Source organism: Aedes aegypti, chromosome 2 (genome assembly GCF_002204515.2).
Source record: "Aedes aegypti strain LVP_AGWG chromosome 2, AaegL5.0 Primary Assembly, whole genome shotgun sequence".
Taxonomy (NCBI): domain Eukaryota; kingdom Metazoa; phylum Arthropoda; class Insecta; order Diptera; family Culicidae; genus Aedes; species Aedes aegypti.
In genome coordinates this window covers 334,353,723-334,371,056 of record NC_035108.1, presented here as the reverse complement: position 1 = coordinate 334,371,056, position 17,334 = coordinate 334,353,723, and the positions used below count along the sequence as shown (strand labels likewise).

Below are 17,334 nucleotides of genomic sequence, written 5' to 3'. Positions count from 1 at the left end.
ATTCTCGACACCCACCCACCCCCTAGTAACACTTTTTGTATGAATATTTCGAAAATTTTGTATGATCCATAACATTACGAGGACACCCACCCACCCCCTTTAGCGTCATGAAATTTGTGAATGGTTTCTGAAAGAAAAAAATGTTTACATTTTGCTCTTAGGTCCTTTTCAAATGTTGCTCCAGATCTGTGCCTCCCTCCCAGATACGGCCGAGTTTACAGTATAAAGCTAAGTATGCTGTTTCGCTCAAGAAAAGTAAAGAAATTCCTTGACTGAAAGGGTCAAGAAATTTCCTACAGAGAGCCCCCTTTGAAGTGACATTTCTTTTCAACTGCGTACTGCGATCAGAAAAAAAGTGATTTTCTTGACCATTTCTTGGGAGAAATTTTCCACGCATCGAGATAGGCGATTCCTTTTCTTGTCAGTAGCAAACCGGCCTTAAACCATTTTACGAGACGTTTCGGAACAGCTGATCGCCGTAACGGCGTCAATTGACAGGAGACCTGGGATTAAATTCAGCGTGATTTTCAACAACGCCTCATTTTACCAAACGGGGACATGGAGAAAATGACAAAAAAGAGATCCAAAAATGTTCGTTACTACAACTTTACACCTAGTTATTGTAGCAGCTAGGGTTAATTCAAATATTACGTAACGCAAAATTTTCCAATTTTGGACCTCCTCCCTCCCCCACGTAACAGATTTTGTATGGAAAATTTAAATTTTTTGTATGGACCGTAACACTGTGTCAGACCCTCTCCCTCCCCCTATTGCGTTACGTAATATTTGAACGATCCCCTACCTCTTTGTTACCCATATTGCACATAATAAGGTACTTTTGCGATCAGAAATATTTTCATGCTTTTTCTCCATTTATGTTTTCGCCTGGATGAAAAGCTATGCTAGAAATGCGCACAGTCATCAACCATCATCATCGCGAAAACTGATGACGATGATTGAATAATTCTCCCAGGTCTTCTGTCATTTGACCCATTTGACCAGCTTCGTAAAATAGCTCATTTAATTTTAGGTTTCATTAGTTTTTCCGTGTGCCGATTTGCCTTCAAACGCCTAGCATCTCTTTTGATCTTGACAGCCGAAATGTCAACAAACCGTAAGCGCAGTGCTACCAACATGCCGCGCCGACAGACTGAAGTTTCCTCTTTCCGGCTTACGCCATTGTCAAACACAGACGTGTAAAATATAAATAAGTGAATATCTTTTTAGTATTTTTAACTGTAAAAATAGTGTAAATTTTGGTGAAAATCCAACAAACGGCAACAGTACGTTCCAACCAAGCGGCTCCTTGTGGAAAACGGTTCCTTAATGGTTCCATTCAGTGTGAAATTCGGGTGAATTCGATCGGTGTTGATCCCTGGTAGCAGTGAAATAGGGTGTCGAGGGTTATGTGAAGCCAGGAAGCATTTCACTCGTTCATTTGCTCGCCGACTCTCAAAGGCACGTGTCGTTCTTAAAGTTTGTTCCGTCGGTAATCTGCTCCGACCGCATGAAGATTATAAGTTCAAGGAAGAGTAAACTAGTTGGAGTTATTAAGTGAAAGGAGGCTCGCTTGTTTGGAACGAAAACTGATTGCCAGTGAAACAAAAGGACATCCCGGATTGACGGAAGGAATTCTGTGGCATTCTTTTGCAGCACCATGTCTGAAGTCGAAGCGTTCGATAACTTCGAGGAGGAACAGCCCCAGGTCTTCGAGCAGGCTCCGGTTGTGCAGCCTGCGGAACTTCCGGACATCAAGCTGTTCGGGCGCTGGAGCAGCGATGACATCCACATTTCGGACATTTCCGTGTCGGATTACATTGCCGTCAAGGAGAAGCACGCCAAATATCTGCCGCATTCGGCTGGCCGTTATGCCGCCAAGCGTTTCCGCAAGGCCCAGTGCCCGATTGTGGAGCGTTTGACCAACTCGCTGATGATGAAGGGCCGCAACAACGGCAAGAAGCTGAAGGCCGTCCGCATTGTGCGCCACGCCTTCGAGATCATGCATCTGCTGACCGGAGAAAACCCACTGCAGATCGTCGTCCAGGCCATCATCAACTCCGGCCCACGAGAAGACTCGACCCGTATCGGTCGTGCCGGAACCGTCCGTCGTCAGGCCGTTGACGTGTCGCCCCTGCGTCGTGTCAACCAGGTAAGAGCCGGATTGAGCAATGGGAACCACAGGATACCGATTCTATGCAGGCATATTGGGTGGACTTTCCCTCGCGGAAGCATGTTCTCCTTCAATTCCATTGGAATCGGAAACTAACCTTCAAATTGGGCGGCTAAAGTCGCTAGATTCGGGTTTCCGCCCCATGGATCAAGTGTTCTTGTTGCCCAATTACAATCTCCTTAATACTAACCATACTAACATTTAACAGTGTTATTGACACCCGAGTAAATTTCTAATCCATCGGTTTGGTTTACTTTTAGGCTATCTGGCTGCTGTGCACTGGAGCCCGCGAAGCTGCATTCCGTAACATTAAGACAATCGCCGAATGCTTGGCTGATGAGCTGATCAACGCTGCTAAGGTACGTGTGAGCTTTACAATGGATTGGGTTTTGGGAATACCGTTAACCGAACAGATGGACGCCATCGCAATCCTGCCTTGTGCAGTTACTTCCGTTTTTGGATGATTGCTTGTCATATACAGTCGCCCCACAGTTATGGTTAGCACACAAATATGGATCAGAGTTGGAGTAAATGAAGAATATCTCATTAAATAGAGGTGCAATTACGCAGAACACATTTTACCTACGTGAACCATAATATCTCAACCAACTAAAATATCCCTCAGCATATATTTTCCGTTCATCGGAAATAAAATGTCAACCATATTCCTATAAACATGAATTCATAACTGTAGGGAATTGAAAGCCATACCACAGTTATTAATCAATGATTCCAAAAGAAGCGCCAAAACGTATGCTTTTACTAACACACCTCATCACACTATTCGTTTACCACGTAGATAAATTGCTGTAATTGTGTTCTGATCCATTTGAGTCGATTCGATACATAATAGGGAGCCTCTTCTTGCACTGACCCACATCTGTGGGATGGACAACGTTTGGAATTTCTATAGAAATCGACATATTTGTGTATATAACCCAAATTTAGAAGTGTATTCCCGAAAACAGCTCAATTCTACAACGTTCGGGAAGTACTTTTCGCTTTAATCTTGTTTCATTTGGGAGAGATGAGAATTGTCGGTTTCGCAGAACGAAGTGACTGCATTTGATTTACACGGCGAGTCACTTCACTCGATCGAATCGCTGCTCCGAAGACCAACCGTCTACGGATCTTTGGAATAACCCTGGATCGAACTCTCAATGTTTAAGCCGCATGCCAAGCGATGAAGAAAGCATGCGATTCTCGACTTCGGATCCTTCAAATGATCGGTGTCAAGCTTCCCTGCGGCCACTGCGGCCACCGATCTAGTTAGCTTAAGGCGCTAGTTATTTCGAAGCTGATCTACGGGATGGATCTGATCTTCCGGAAGGGGATGCATTCAGAGCGATCAAGAAAGCGATACGTCGTCAGTGGGATAGCAGGTGACATTAAGCTCGACACGCTTCGTTGGCCAGACCAAATTGCTAACCCGGCTAAGGATTGGTCATACACACCTTTTTACTGAAGGAGTCTCAGCCTAGCTGTAAATACTGAGTTACCGTTTTAGCAGAGGCGTCGCGTCCACATGTGCAACATGTGCACTGCACAGGTGGCAAATCGCTCATCATAACAACCTACAATTTCTACAAATTATTGAAGTACGATTCTTTAATTCTCTCAATAAAATTTAGCCTATTTCAATTATCTTTATCATTGATCATCGCCATTATCACCTTTCAAAATATTTGTTGTTATATTTTGCTATTCAAATTAAATGCAAAAGCTGTTTGGTGCGGCGCGAGATCTGTGCCCTAATTTTCCCTACGCGCTCAGTGCGATGCATGCTACGCAACACTTTATTCCACGCTACACGTTGCTGCTGTGACGATGAAACCCAACGTGTGCACTCTCATCGGGAGACGCGTTGCCTTTCGTCGTACACACAATTCTCTATATGTGGTAGAATGTTTTTTGCACTACAAATGCCAGTGTGTACACTGAAAACAGCATTGTAGTAAAAATTACCATGTTGATGGTTTAAATTAAATGCACAGCACCACTTTATTTGTGCAGACTACCCACTACATTCGCTTCGACCACATTTTGTCGTCAATTTTACCATGGCGGCAACATGGAAAGAGATCAGTAAAAATTACCATGTTTTGTAGTTATGTTGATGGCCATTAAAAGTTATTTTTTCAACCATCTCTTGCATTTAAAGTTACAACTATCGTGTGGTAAATTTAACTGATTAGGACATGGTAACTACGAATACAACTTTAAGTGGAATTTTCAACCAGCAACTGCATTTAAATAACGAAAGCCGTGTAGTGGATTTTACAGAAAACATGTATTTATCTGAAATTATCAAATGCTAAAGATTCACGCATAATGCATTCAAATATGCAAATTTTTGCAAAATATCTGATCTGTATCGTATGATCTTCCGATATTTTGCAAAATTCGTTATTTGAAGCATAATGCGTATATATTGAATTAATATAAATTTTAAGTTAATCAATTTTGCTTAATTATATTTTTAAGTTTATGATAATTTATCCACACCTCTTCGGTCAGGTTCAGCTAGCCGTGCGGAGATGCAGTGACGCGTTGATCTGCTCGTGACTGCTGCAGAACTTGGAGATCTTTCGAGGCCACTAATAGAGCGGTTTTCAATCCACAGTCGGTGCAATTGGTGCTTAGCTGACTACTACGCCCGGCTCGTTGGATGTGATGACCGGCAACTAAAAGATGCATAACTTTATCGGGTGGAAGCTACGGTTACCGGCGTACGAACACTGGGGGCCATTCCAGTACCATGGGGAAACCATTTCGTAACATTCATTTTCTAGGATTTTTTATCACGGGCTAAAATTACAAGGAATGATTATGGGTTTCCCAATCAAAGCAAAATCATACTTACCACCAATATCTTGATCATCAAGTATCTCTGGGTTGTCGTTTCTGCAAGGCTTTATTTAAATTTGAAATACGAATTATTGTTTGCCTCCAATAACAAAATAAATTATCCATCGGTTAGATGGTTAGACGCAAAAGAACCGATAGACAAAAATGGCGTCTTCCACTGAGATAAGCTTGAGATTTTTTTCTATGTTGAAATTTTTACCATGGCCCTGGTAAAATCGAAATCATTATCCTTTACCCATCACTACACATGTAGTTAATTTTGACTTCAAGAAGTTTTACTTTTGACCATAACTACAAAGTTGAAACTACACGGTATTATAGTCTTGGGACATGGTAATTTCAACCACATTGTTCTCAATATTGATATTATTGCATTTAATTTAAAAATATCTTGAGATAGTTGCGTTAACAACATTGTCATGATTAAGATTACTACATCGTTAGTTTCAGTGTAAGTAGCCAAAGCGTCCACTCTGGCCGGTGCACAGTCTTGCCACATCGATCTGTGCGAGCGTGCGGTGGGGAGACAAGAGACAGATCAATCCACGAGAGAGATCCGTTTTGCTTGCTCTCTTTTTTCCTTCGCGCTTTCAACATCACCAAGCTTGTGGTGTGGTGGAGTACTGGCTTGATTTTTTGGACGGCTGATGGTAAGAAGTTTCTGTAAGTTTGAGACTCAGGGCCCGCGCGTTATTTTTTTGTACAATACTGGTAAAGAACCTCGCTTCCAGCATACAGTATTAGCGCGGTGGTACTTGTGATGGTCAATCAGAAGACAATCAGAAAATGAATTCAAAAGCGGTCGTGCCCTCCGTACCGTCATCGTCAGTATAACGCTTGTGGTGTGGTTTAAAAGCGAACAATTTTCTTGATGCGTGCACCAAGTACACGAAGCGAACGATCTTGTATTAATTCTATGTTAAAATATGTGGGTTATGATCATTAAATCTATATTGCAATATTAGTTAGAATACAGTGCTTTATAAATCGAAACTGATGACCCGCATAATTTGAATTATTTTCATATGCAATTTTACAATTTCCCCATAATGATAACTAATCGTTAAAATAGAAAAAGTGAAAAAATAAAACTAAACAACCCGATTAGCATCTGCAATCATAAATGTTTTTAATCGACAGATAGACTAGAAAAAATTATATTTGAAAACGAAGGTTAGTAAAGATTGATTATACATTTTATTACCTTAGAAAAAAAAAAGTTTGTATCCAAGGTGTACCTAATAATGACATATATAAAAGACACTAATGTTGTTTTCGTTTTTATGAACTGGGTCGGTTATCAACACATAAATAAACCAACGTTAAGCAAATTGTAGTTCGGTCGAACTTGAATCGGGTTGGGGTTGAAACTGTGGTTCAGAACAGGTTGCGCCAGTTCCAACCTAGGTTCAAAAACGATTTCGACATAAATTAGATGTGCACAGGTTGATAATTAGGCCACGCGACGCCTCTGCGTTTTAGGTGTGCGTCACCTCGTCCCCTTAATGCTACAACTAGATAACTCGAAAATCAAAATTTTGAGATGTGCAACTTTGAAAATATGTTCGTTGTACAAGGTGATGGCTAATCGCAGAGAATATGATTAGAAAATAAACTTCAACTTATGTATTTTGAATCACACGCTTATGAGCTGTGGATATTTTGCCGATTTAATTGATAATAATGTTTTGACATATTGAAGTCAAAAATTTCAAATTTCAAGTTATCTAGTTGTAGCATCAAGGGGACGACCTGATAGTGCAGTGCAGAGACAAAATAATGAAATCAGTTCAACCGTTCAACCAGCCTTCAAGAAGCCCTGAACGCCCTGAACTCAATTATATAGGCAAATATGATGAGATATGAATTGTAAATAATATGTAAACCAGTAGGCGAATTCCGGCGTGTATTTTCTTCGAAGAAAAGAAAATTTTCTTGCTGGTGGATTATGGAAAACATTTCTTCTCTTCGAAGAAAATGTGCGCCGGAATTCACCTACAGGGCAGACAATCATCGTGCGGTGACGAAATAAAAACAGACATCGGCATCCAGTATAATAACCCTGGCAGGTCGTCGTCTCGTCATCGTCGAAAGAATGCACGACTAACTTCAATCAAAAATCGTCAACGAGTAAATTTTTCTTCATTCCACTTGCTACCTTTACTCACAATAAGGAAGCGTTTACTGTTTGCTTCGCATCAACCAACGAATGCCATCACATAATTGCTTGTACCCTGGGAGGGAGAAACCAATACGAAATTTATGTACGTCAAGGTGAGCCGAGAGTCTGCTGTCACGAACTGTCACTGTGAGCCCAGATCTAAAACAATGGACAAACATGATAAAAGCGCGTAGTAGATTAAACATATTTCTGCATTTTAACAGATGTGACAAAAAATCGATTGAAAAGCTATTCATACTTATTCAAAAGTAATGTCACAATAGCAACTTTTATTCTGATTGAATATAAAGCATTTGAAACGCATAATTTTACTTTTTCCAATAAAAACGAAAATGAAATGCATATAAAACTTTAGCCCTTTTTCCATGTTTGTCCAGAACGATCGAAGGAACACAACAAATGAAAACTAGCGATTTTCATCAAGTCTGAGGTTATCAAGGGTGTAGAAGTTGGGAAACGGTCCACACTGAGCCAACTTTACTAGTTGTTAGCATATGAAAAACATATAATTTCGCACTATTTGAAAATCCAATAAGATTTACCATAGGCTAAAACCGACTGCGATGAGTTATATGCAAAACATATAACTTGTCCTTGTGGACAAGTATGACATTGTTATTTGCAATGCATGTTATGTTTACAAGTGCAGGGCTGGTAGCAGTTAGACAGCAAAATAATAGTGACTTTAGTGACCAAAATGATCAAAATAGTGACCAAAAAGTGACCAAATAGTGGCCAAATAGTGACCAAAAAGTGACTTCAAAACTATAAGTATTGGTCATAACAATGGCTAAAAATGAAATGACATTTTTGACAATTGGGTTGTTTAGTGGAAAAAAAATCACAGTTTTTTGTAGCTTTATCGAAAGAGCACATTTTTTAAATATGACACAATTTTATTGCACTTCTAAAAGGTATATGATAAATGATTCAAAAAGATTACAATCCGTCGACCCAATGACATTTTAATTTACATGACAGCTCGTCCCGAAGTAAAATTTGCCGTAGGGTACTTCAAAAGTGATTTTCATACTAATTTCAAACGTGTTTTTAAAATAGTTCTAGGCCACGGAAAATTTTGAAACTTGGGATTCTTGCTCAATTTTTAACGTAGATTCAGAATATGTTAGAAACTGGATATACCTAAACAAGCCAATTTCCTGTTAATACCGTGGAGAGTAGAGTGTTCATACCGGGACAAAAAATTCAGGGATTTTACAAATTTCGAGATTTTTCGTTTCCCAGGATAGCAGTTCTGACATCCCGAGAATCTAGGGATTCCTGAAATGCACGTAGAATTTGATGAAAACCACTAAACTTCAATAAAAAACAATTACATTTTTCTTATTTGATAAAATAGAAAACCATCATTGGAAAGAATAATTATTTTCAAGATAAGACGAATGTACCAAAAAAAGAAACACATATTTTTATTTGTCTAGTTGCAAAGTTTTAAGGCAAAGTAGACCGTCATTGGAATTTGTACTGGGCATCGATGATTGTGGCTTATTCATCTCACGATTGCGAAATAAAGAAAATCGCTTGATTTTACACTGAGATAACTAAAAAAGCATTAGCATACTTTCTACATGTAAGCGCAAGTAGTGATACTTTTTCGAATCAATATTACTTATGTTAACTGAGTTTTATCACTTTGAAATTGCGAGCTGCAAAATCAACATGGCTGCCAAAATGAATGACGGGCTACTTAGCTTTAATGCTTTTCTCTCCATCATTAGCCATTTTTATAAGCAAATTCTGAGAAAGCTAATTTGAAAGTACATCTAAACTTCAGTCAATAATTTTCAGTTATTAACTTTTGGCATGATATTCTACAATACCTGCGATTATCCTTAATTGTTTCTTTTGTTCTAAAGTTTTGATGAGTTTTGAAATGTCTGAAGCAAATTGCTTCAATATTATGACTTAATTTTTTACCATTCTTCTATTCATAAGTGTTATAGAGAATTTGAAAAAATCACTAGCAAATCCATCATTAGTCAAGCTAAGTTTTGATTTTTATTAAGTTACATCAACATAATACGAAAACCATATACCAAATACTATTTGTTATAATTAATGGAAAGCTACATTATCTTTTTATTTCATTTAAAAACATTATATTGTTGTACTTCCATTTCTACCAAAATACTAGTTTTATTGAACATTTCATAAATCCCGGGATCCCGGCATTTCCCGGGACAAGCTAAGATTTTTGTTTCGAATCCCGGGACGAGAAAAATGGCCGGAAAATTAACACTCTAGTGTAGAGTCATCAAATGATCAAATCAAATGAACAGTTTTAGTCAACTTACTGTTATCTGTGAGTATGTTCTAGAAAATTAAAAAAAATGCCAAGTTATTTTGTCACATTGCTACATGTAACAGCATAACCGTCACATTGATAATATACATGAGCCTCGTAATGCAGTAGGAAAGAAACTCCTATCAATATTATTTTCTGACTATTCACCCAATATTGGGTATGAGCTGTATAAATTTTCATCCAATAAGCACTTTTGAGTCTCTGGTAATTTTTATAAATTTTAGTTTCTTCTCATACTGCCATAAAATGTAACAAAGGCTCAAACGCAATGATAACGGAAAGCGGAACCGGTTCGCCAGCATGGATCACACCGTCTCGACTGAGTTGTCAACGAATAAAAGTGAACTGACACTGAATCGACAAGCATGTTATAGTTCATGCTGGTGAACTGGTTACGCGTTCCGTTGCCGTTCCGCTATCATTGCGTTTGGGTCTTAACTCCAAAACGCAACTGATTATTGACGAATTCGAGATAAACCGAATTAGAAAATTCAAGCTTCCGAATTCTCACTCACTCTCACGATAATGGATTTCTCCATCACCACAATTTTCAGCGAAAAGCTGCCTTGCGAAATTATCCGTCTACAAAACAAAGCGAAAATAGATAATGGCACAACTCCACAGCTGTGAGAATTTTATTTTATCATTCTCCTCTCCATGGAGAACTTTTCATGTGTCCATCGCCACAAGCAGCAGTTGCTTTTATGCATCAAATTAACTGCTGCTTTCGTCAAGTTGATGTGGTAGCATGGATAGCGTGCACGCATCACTGCTGTTTTTAGCAATGTTGTAGGTTCGAATCCCGTCGGCGGCATTAGTTTTTGTTTATCCACATAGTGATAATTCTCGGGAGAAGTTGGTGAGCGAAAATATGATGGGGTGAAAAAGATATTATCCCCAGAGTGGAAAGATTTTCGGTTATCCTCCATCGTAACTCTAGGGAAAATAAGTGTGAGCGAAAAAAGATATTCACGTGAGTAAGCGAAAAAGCATTCTCCTTACGTGCGAAAAATCGTAGATTTCGCATCATTGATACGATAATTCAGAACCCTGAGAAAATTATTCCAGTCATATTAAAATATCTATATTTCAACTGATCGTTTGAATGAATGAATTAGGTTTTGAAAACAATCAAATCGCTCGTAATCACACGTTTTATCTGATCTGCGACCCTGAACATGACTAATTTTGCATACTTAGATTATAAAACAAACAGCAAACGCTAATTTGTATTGTATGAACATGTGGATTTGATGATTTGGAATAGCCACTGATATCACTAGTGATTAATTAATATCGTCCAACAACGTTCAAGCATTCATTATAGAGACGTGTTTATGTATAGAAATAGTTGACCAAAGCCGTATGAAAAAGAGTGTCAAGATTTGATTAAGGTGAAACATCTCGGAATCCAAAGATGGCCGTCACAATGGCCGACTTGTGACCCTACTCGCGTTTTCGAAGGCACAATACTGGAGAAATAGTAGGCAAACGTTCCTGATCTTCTTATTTTAAGCTTTCTGCTAGTGCACAAAGCCAAAATAAAAAGTGCACTGTTGTTGTAGGCCTGCTTTGCGAGATTTGTGCCTTTGAAGTTTTAGTGCAATCTCAGAAGTTGATTTCAAGCTGTTTCACCTTAATGGATAAATGTATAGTTTATTTGAAGGAATTTCAAATATAATTTCTTAAATTCTTTATAGTACTCGCTTTAGAAGTTCTGTACGAGTTTCTGACAAACTCTTTGAATTTTTTGTTATTTTTTCTAACCATGGTTGCATGGTTGGAAAGCTAACCTGCCTTTAATTTCATAATCATCAGATCACGAAAAAAGTGACTTTAGTGACCATTTTCGTGAAAAAAAGTGACTTTAGTGACATTTTGTTGGAAATAGTGACTTTTTAGTGACCAGGTCGAAAAAAGTGACCAAGTCACTAAAAAGTGACTTGCTACCAGTCCTGCAAGTGAGTTGTGCATGTCGCCTTTATATGCGTGTAAAATGAATAACAATAAACGAAAACAAGTTGTTTTATGAGTAATCCATATCAGGGTGGCCACCAAACCGGGAAAAACGGGAAAAGCGGGAAAAAGACGGGAATTTGAATCCACCGGGAAAAAGACGGGAAAAACCGGGAATTTGAGAAGATCAAGTTGATGTGGTAGCATGGATAGCGTGCACGCATCACTGCTGTTTTTAGCAATGTTGTAGGTTCGAATCCCGTCGGCGGCATTAGTTTTTGTTTATCCACATAGTGATAATTCTCGGGAGAAGTTGGTGAGCGAAAATATGATGGGGTGAAAAAGATATTATCCCCAGAGTGGAAAGATTTTCGGTTATCCTCCATCGTAACTCTAGGGAAAATAAGTGTGAGCGAAAAAAGATATTCACGTGAGTAAGCGAAAAAGCATTCTCCTTACGTGCGAAAAATCGTAGATTTCGCATCATTGATACGATAATTCAGAACCCTGAGAAAATTATTCCAGTCATATTAAAATATCTATATTTCAACTGATCGTTTGAATGAATGAATTAGGTTTTGAAAACAATCAAATCGCTCGTAATCACACGTTTTATCTGATCTGCGACCCTGAACATGACTAATTTTGCATACTTAGATTATAAAACAAACAGCAAACGCTAATTTGTATTGTATGAACATGTGGATTTGATGATTTGGAATAGCCACTGATATCACTAGTGATTAATTAATATCGTCCAACAACGTTCAAGCATTCATTATAGAGACGTGTTTATGTATAGAAATAGTTGACCAAAGCCGTATGAAAAAGAGTGTCAAGATTTGATTAAGGTGAAACATCTCGGAATCCAAAGATGGCCGTCACAATGGCCGACTTGTGACCCTACTCGCGTTTTCGAAGGCACAATACTGGAGAAATAGTAGGCAAACGTTCCTGATCTTCTTATTTTAAGCTTTCTGCTAGTGCACAAAGCCAAAATAAAAAGTGCACTGTTGTTGTAGGCCTGCTTTGCGAGATTTGTGCCTTTGAAGTTTTAGTGCAATCTCAGAAGTTGATTTCAAGCTGTTTCACCTTAATGGATAAATGTATAGTTTATTTGAAGGAATTTCAAATATAATTTCTTAAATTCTTTATAGTACTCGCTTTAGAAGTTCTGTACGAGTTTCTGACAAACTCTTTGAATTTTTTGTTATTTTTTCTAACCATGGTTGCATGGTTGGAAAGCTAACCTGCCTTTAATTTCATAATCATCAGATCACGAAAAAAGTGACTTTAGTGACCATTTTCGTGAAAAAAAGTGACTTTAGTGACATTTTGTTGGAAATAGTGACTTTTTAGTGACCAGGTCGAAAAAAGTGACCAAGTCACTAAAAAGTGACTTGCTACCAGTCCTGCAAGTGAGTTGTGCATGTCGCCTTTATATGCGTGTAAAATGAATAACAATAAACGAAAACAAGTTGTTTTATGAGTAATCCATATCAGGGTGGCCACCAAACCGGGAAAAACGGGAAAAGCGGGAAAAAGACGGGAATTTGAATCCACCGAGAAAAAGACGGGAAAAACCGGGAATTTGAGAAGATCACCGGGAAAATCGTTTTGAACGAACATCTTCAAGTTGTACTCTACAAAATTACCTCCAAAATAAATTATAGAAAGTAGTTATGTTTAATGACATTCTCATGGCATCCGCAATTTCGAAATAATTTCAAACATTAATTATTTAATTTCTACTATGCTACATCATATTTCTTAAAACTGCTTCACTCTTTTCTAAGCAACGTTTCAAAATATTTTTTTGAATTTTTGTTCTCGAACTGTCAGTGCTAATATTTTTTGAACTTTTCTCTATTTTTTTTACTTGACGTTTTGAATCAAAGATTAATTACTTATTGCACTCTTCTGTAATTGTTGGATACCACAACTAATCTTGAAAACAAGCATTTATTTATAAAAGTTTTTAATATGTCACTTGTTATCTAGTCGACAAAAGTTTTGAATATGGGCGCATTTAGGATTTTAATATCGATCAAGCTGTTACAGCGCATATAAAATGTGTAGAATATCCATACAAAAAGCATTACGAGAGGGTGGATGGGTGTCAAAAATGATGATTTTCGGTGTTATTAAAATTGTGAGTGAACACTATGTAAGTGCATCTACATGTGCGGATTTGTTTCATCCATACCTTGAACTTATTTGCTTTAGAGAAGAAAATTCAAAGGTTTAGGAATTGAAATAATTTACATTACGTTAAAGAACTATTTGGCATCTTGATGGTTTACTTAGACACCTGGGGCTTTTGTCGGCCATATTATCTGAAATTCAGCATTAAGATGCGATTAAGGTGATTATATACCAAAGCCAAACCATGAAACTTCAAGAGCACGAGTCTATTTGGTACTGAACAGAGCTCTGAGCTGAAATTTTGATCGTTTTATCATCACCAGAATGCAACCAATCCATCAAATATCCAACGCGAACGGTTGTCAGGTTCTCTAGATCCTCAAACTTGAAGTTGAAAATTTTAAATTTGGCTTAAAAGGCTGTTGGTAAATATGGGTCAAATAGCATTCAAATTAAACTCCTGTCGTGTCAAGAGTAGGATCTGTTTTATTAGCACAATTAACCATCTCTTTCCCATGATAGATAGCTCCAGGGCTTCATTGATTTTCGACGAACACGAGACAAATCGATTCAGATGAATACTATACCATGTCATAGTTTTCAGGATAAGATTCTATATATATTAGAAAAATCTAATAGTTAACTTATTGTTCCAATAGTGAAACTATTGATAAACAATCAAATTACTAAGAAAAAAATAAGTAAAATTTTTTGAATCGTTTTTAAAAAAATATTTCAGTACTTTTCATAGAAACGATATAGAAAGAGTCTATTAAAGTCGTTGCAAATAATGAATTAAAAACCGGGAAAATTAAGTAAAACATACCGGGAAAACCGGGAAAAAAGCGGGAATTTCAAAATCGAAATTCGGTGGCCACCCTGCATATGCTTTTCATTATGTTTTCCTGTGTTCATTTTTGTATTTGCATTGCGTTCATCAATTATAATAATAAAATAAACAAATATCAAGTTTAAAACATTTTATTGAATATGATTCGTGTACAGGTTCCGTAAAAACAGTACGGACACAGATTTTTCTCCTAAAACAGTCAACTAGACCTGTCGGACCTTGAGGAATTGTCTCCCACAGAAGACGAGCATTTTACTGAAACAGAAAATAATATAGCTATAGTAACTTAATTTGAATTTAATACGGTATCACATTTACGTAGAAATCCGAATATGTACCTACTAAATTTTCAGTCTCCCGTTGATTTAATCGTCCTTCTAGCAGTTTCCCCATGAAGGTTTAACATAGATGGTCTTTAATGGGTTTCGCCATGGGTTCCGTACAAGTTGCGTAGTCACAGAAATTTATTAAAAAATACATAACTAACACTTCATGTAAGTTTTGGAACAGCTAGAAGGGTACTCACCACTTGTACAATATTGAAGTATGATGGTTATTAATGCTCTAAAACGTAACTGAAAACATTCCAGCAGTAAGCCAATGAACTTTTATACTCTTTGGCACTCACTCTGCTTATAATAACAGACGAAATTATTCCTTCAATATGACACGCATGTGTATAAATGATGCAGTCAAGCCGATTTGTGAAATGTATATGCGAAGCTAGTAACGCTCATGTTATGAGCATATCATTTTAGCGTGACCTAACGTCTTACATTTTTATTTGAAAGCTGTTGATTTCGCACAAGAATATGAATAACAAGCATTGGTATGCATATAAGATGTATGAGCCAAACGAGGAGTTCGACTTATATGTAATTTCTGATAAAATATCCTCCTAGATTTATTTCAGTGCAGGCGGTTTTAAAAGTTCATTCTCGAATTTTACGCCAAAATTATCATCTGATATCTTTTGCAATCTTTTGTATGAGGGACATGTTCCCTCCTCTTTCATGTGTAAAATTTTAAAATTCTGAAAAAACGTCTCCATATGCTTATTTTTTTCTTTTTCGTAAAGTATATGATACATAGAGATGCTTCGCAATATAGAGTGTCTCTGTGCGAAAAAAAATTGAAAAATAAAGCTAAGTATGCTGTTTCACTCAAGAAAAGTGAAAAAATGATACTCTATGCCCAGGGAAGTTAAGGAAATTTCCATTACGAAAAGATCCTGGACCGACCGGGAATCGAACCCAGACACCTTCAGCATGACTTTGCTTTGTAGCCGTGGACTAACCGCTCGGTTAAGGAAGGCCCCCGATATTTTTCATACATAATATGAATTGAAAGCTTGCATTTGACATGTTTGTATTTAAAAAAGGGCTTCACATATTATTTTTATTGACATTTTCTGTTAGGCTGGCCAAAACCGGTGCTTTTACCCTACTATCTCTTCGATTTTAATGTTACGTCTTTCAAGCAACGTCTTTAAATGTCGTTTGCGTAGTCTTAACTAGTTTAGTATTGTCAAATGTTTGTTTTATCGTGTAGACCTTGAAACCAGATGATGCAAACCTAAAAAATTAAATAAAATGTTCCTTATAATAGTACTCCGGGTCATCTTTGGGAATTCTGCATTAAATTTCATGATGAATTCTTCAATGAATCCCTTTCCTGAGAACTTCACAGGAGATTCATATGTTTCTTCAAGATCTTCTTCGATCCTGGAATCTTCTTTGAAATTCCTCTAGAAACTCATCCTGTTAAAGCATTTTTTCGTAATTCATTGTTGTAAGTAATGTCCTGGTGTAATTATTTTTAGTATCAGAAGAGCAATATTTTGAAGAACCTCCTCGGGATTAACTAGAGCAATTCTTGGGTATGTTCTTAGATTTATTCTTGACCAAATAATCAGTGTATTCTTGAAATATATTCTGATTGATCCCTTGTTGAAATTCAAAAAATAATAATATGAAATACCTGGTAAATCAATGGATTGATTCCAAAAAAAAATGCAACAAAAAAGTTGAAACAATTTCTTATAATTCCTGAGAAAAATCAAAATATACTGATTTTTATATTGGAGATTCAAGCCGCAGGGAAAAGACTTTTCCGAGAGTAAATAACTTGACACGTGTTGTCTAGTTAATAGTCGAACCAAATACAAGTTAAAGACCTCCATGTCCCTTGCAGTTGCCCAAAATTTTATGGCTCATAAGGTAATCTAGAATGCCGTGAAAAGTGCACTGCGATCGGTCAAACTTGGGTACAAGGAGTTATGAGAAGAACTCGACTAAGAATTCTTAGATATAGTTAATGGAAATTTATCTGGTTGAGTTCCCAAAACTTTTTAGAGGAAATTTCTGCTGGAATCGTTCTAGAAATTCGTGTGAGTAAATCACACGCTGTCTGTTCTGATCTGCAAATCCATCTCGCACGCATATTCCTCACACCTTTCAGCGAAACATTCTCTAACCAATAGTTTTCCCCAAATCGTTCCATTGCAGGGATCCTCCAACTCGTACGCCATCAAGAAGAAGGACGAACTGGAACGTGTGGCCAAGTCCAACCGATAAGGTGTGCACTCACCCGTGTGTGTATGTGGGCGTGCTCGCGTGCGCCCTCTCTGGGTGGTGTGGCTGGTACCCTACTGTTCGCATTACCATTGTAACTAAGGAAAATAGGCACTCGGTTGCGAAACCAAGAACGTGAATAAAAAAATGAAAAACTGAAAATTGAATTTGAGATCGGTGTTGTTATTTCTGTCGACGGATTGTGAACTGTTTTTATTAGTCGCAGAAAGATTAGGGTAGGTTGATTAACGTCTTTCTTTTAAG

At 37.5% G+C, this 17,334-nt stretch overlaps 1 protein-coding gene across 1 annotated transcript; it reads left to right on the top strand.

Annotated features, from left to right (window-relative positions):
* The first annotated feature begins 1,099 nt into the window (after nt 1–1,099).
* On the top strand, nt 1,100–17,237 carry LOC5578313 (40S ribosomal protein S5). Its single transcript, XM_001656839.2, has 4 exons — nt 1,100–1,211; nt 1,654–2,149; nt 2,431–2,529; nt 17,005–17,237. The coding sequence occupies exons 2-4, from the start codon at nt 1,658–1,660 to the stop codon at nt 17,071–17,073; spliced, it is 660 nt and encodes a 219-aa protein (XP_001656889.1). The 5' UTR covers nt 1,100–1,211; nt 1,654–1,657; the 3' UTR covers nt 17,074–17,237.
* The last annotated feature ends 97 nt before the right edge of the window (nt 17,238–17,334 follow it).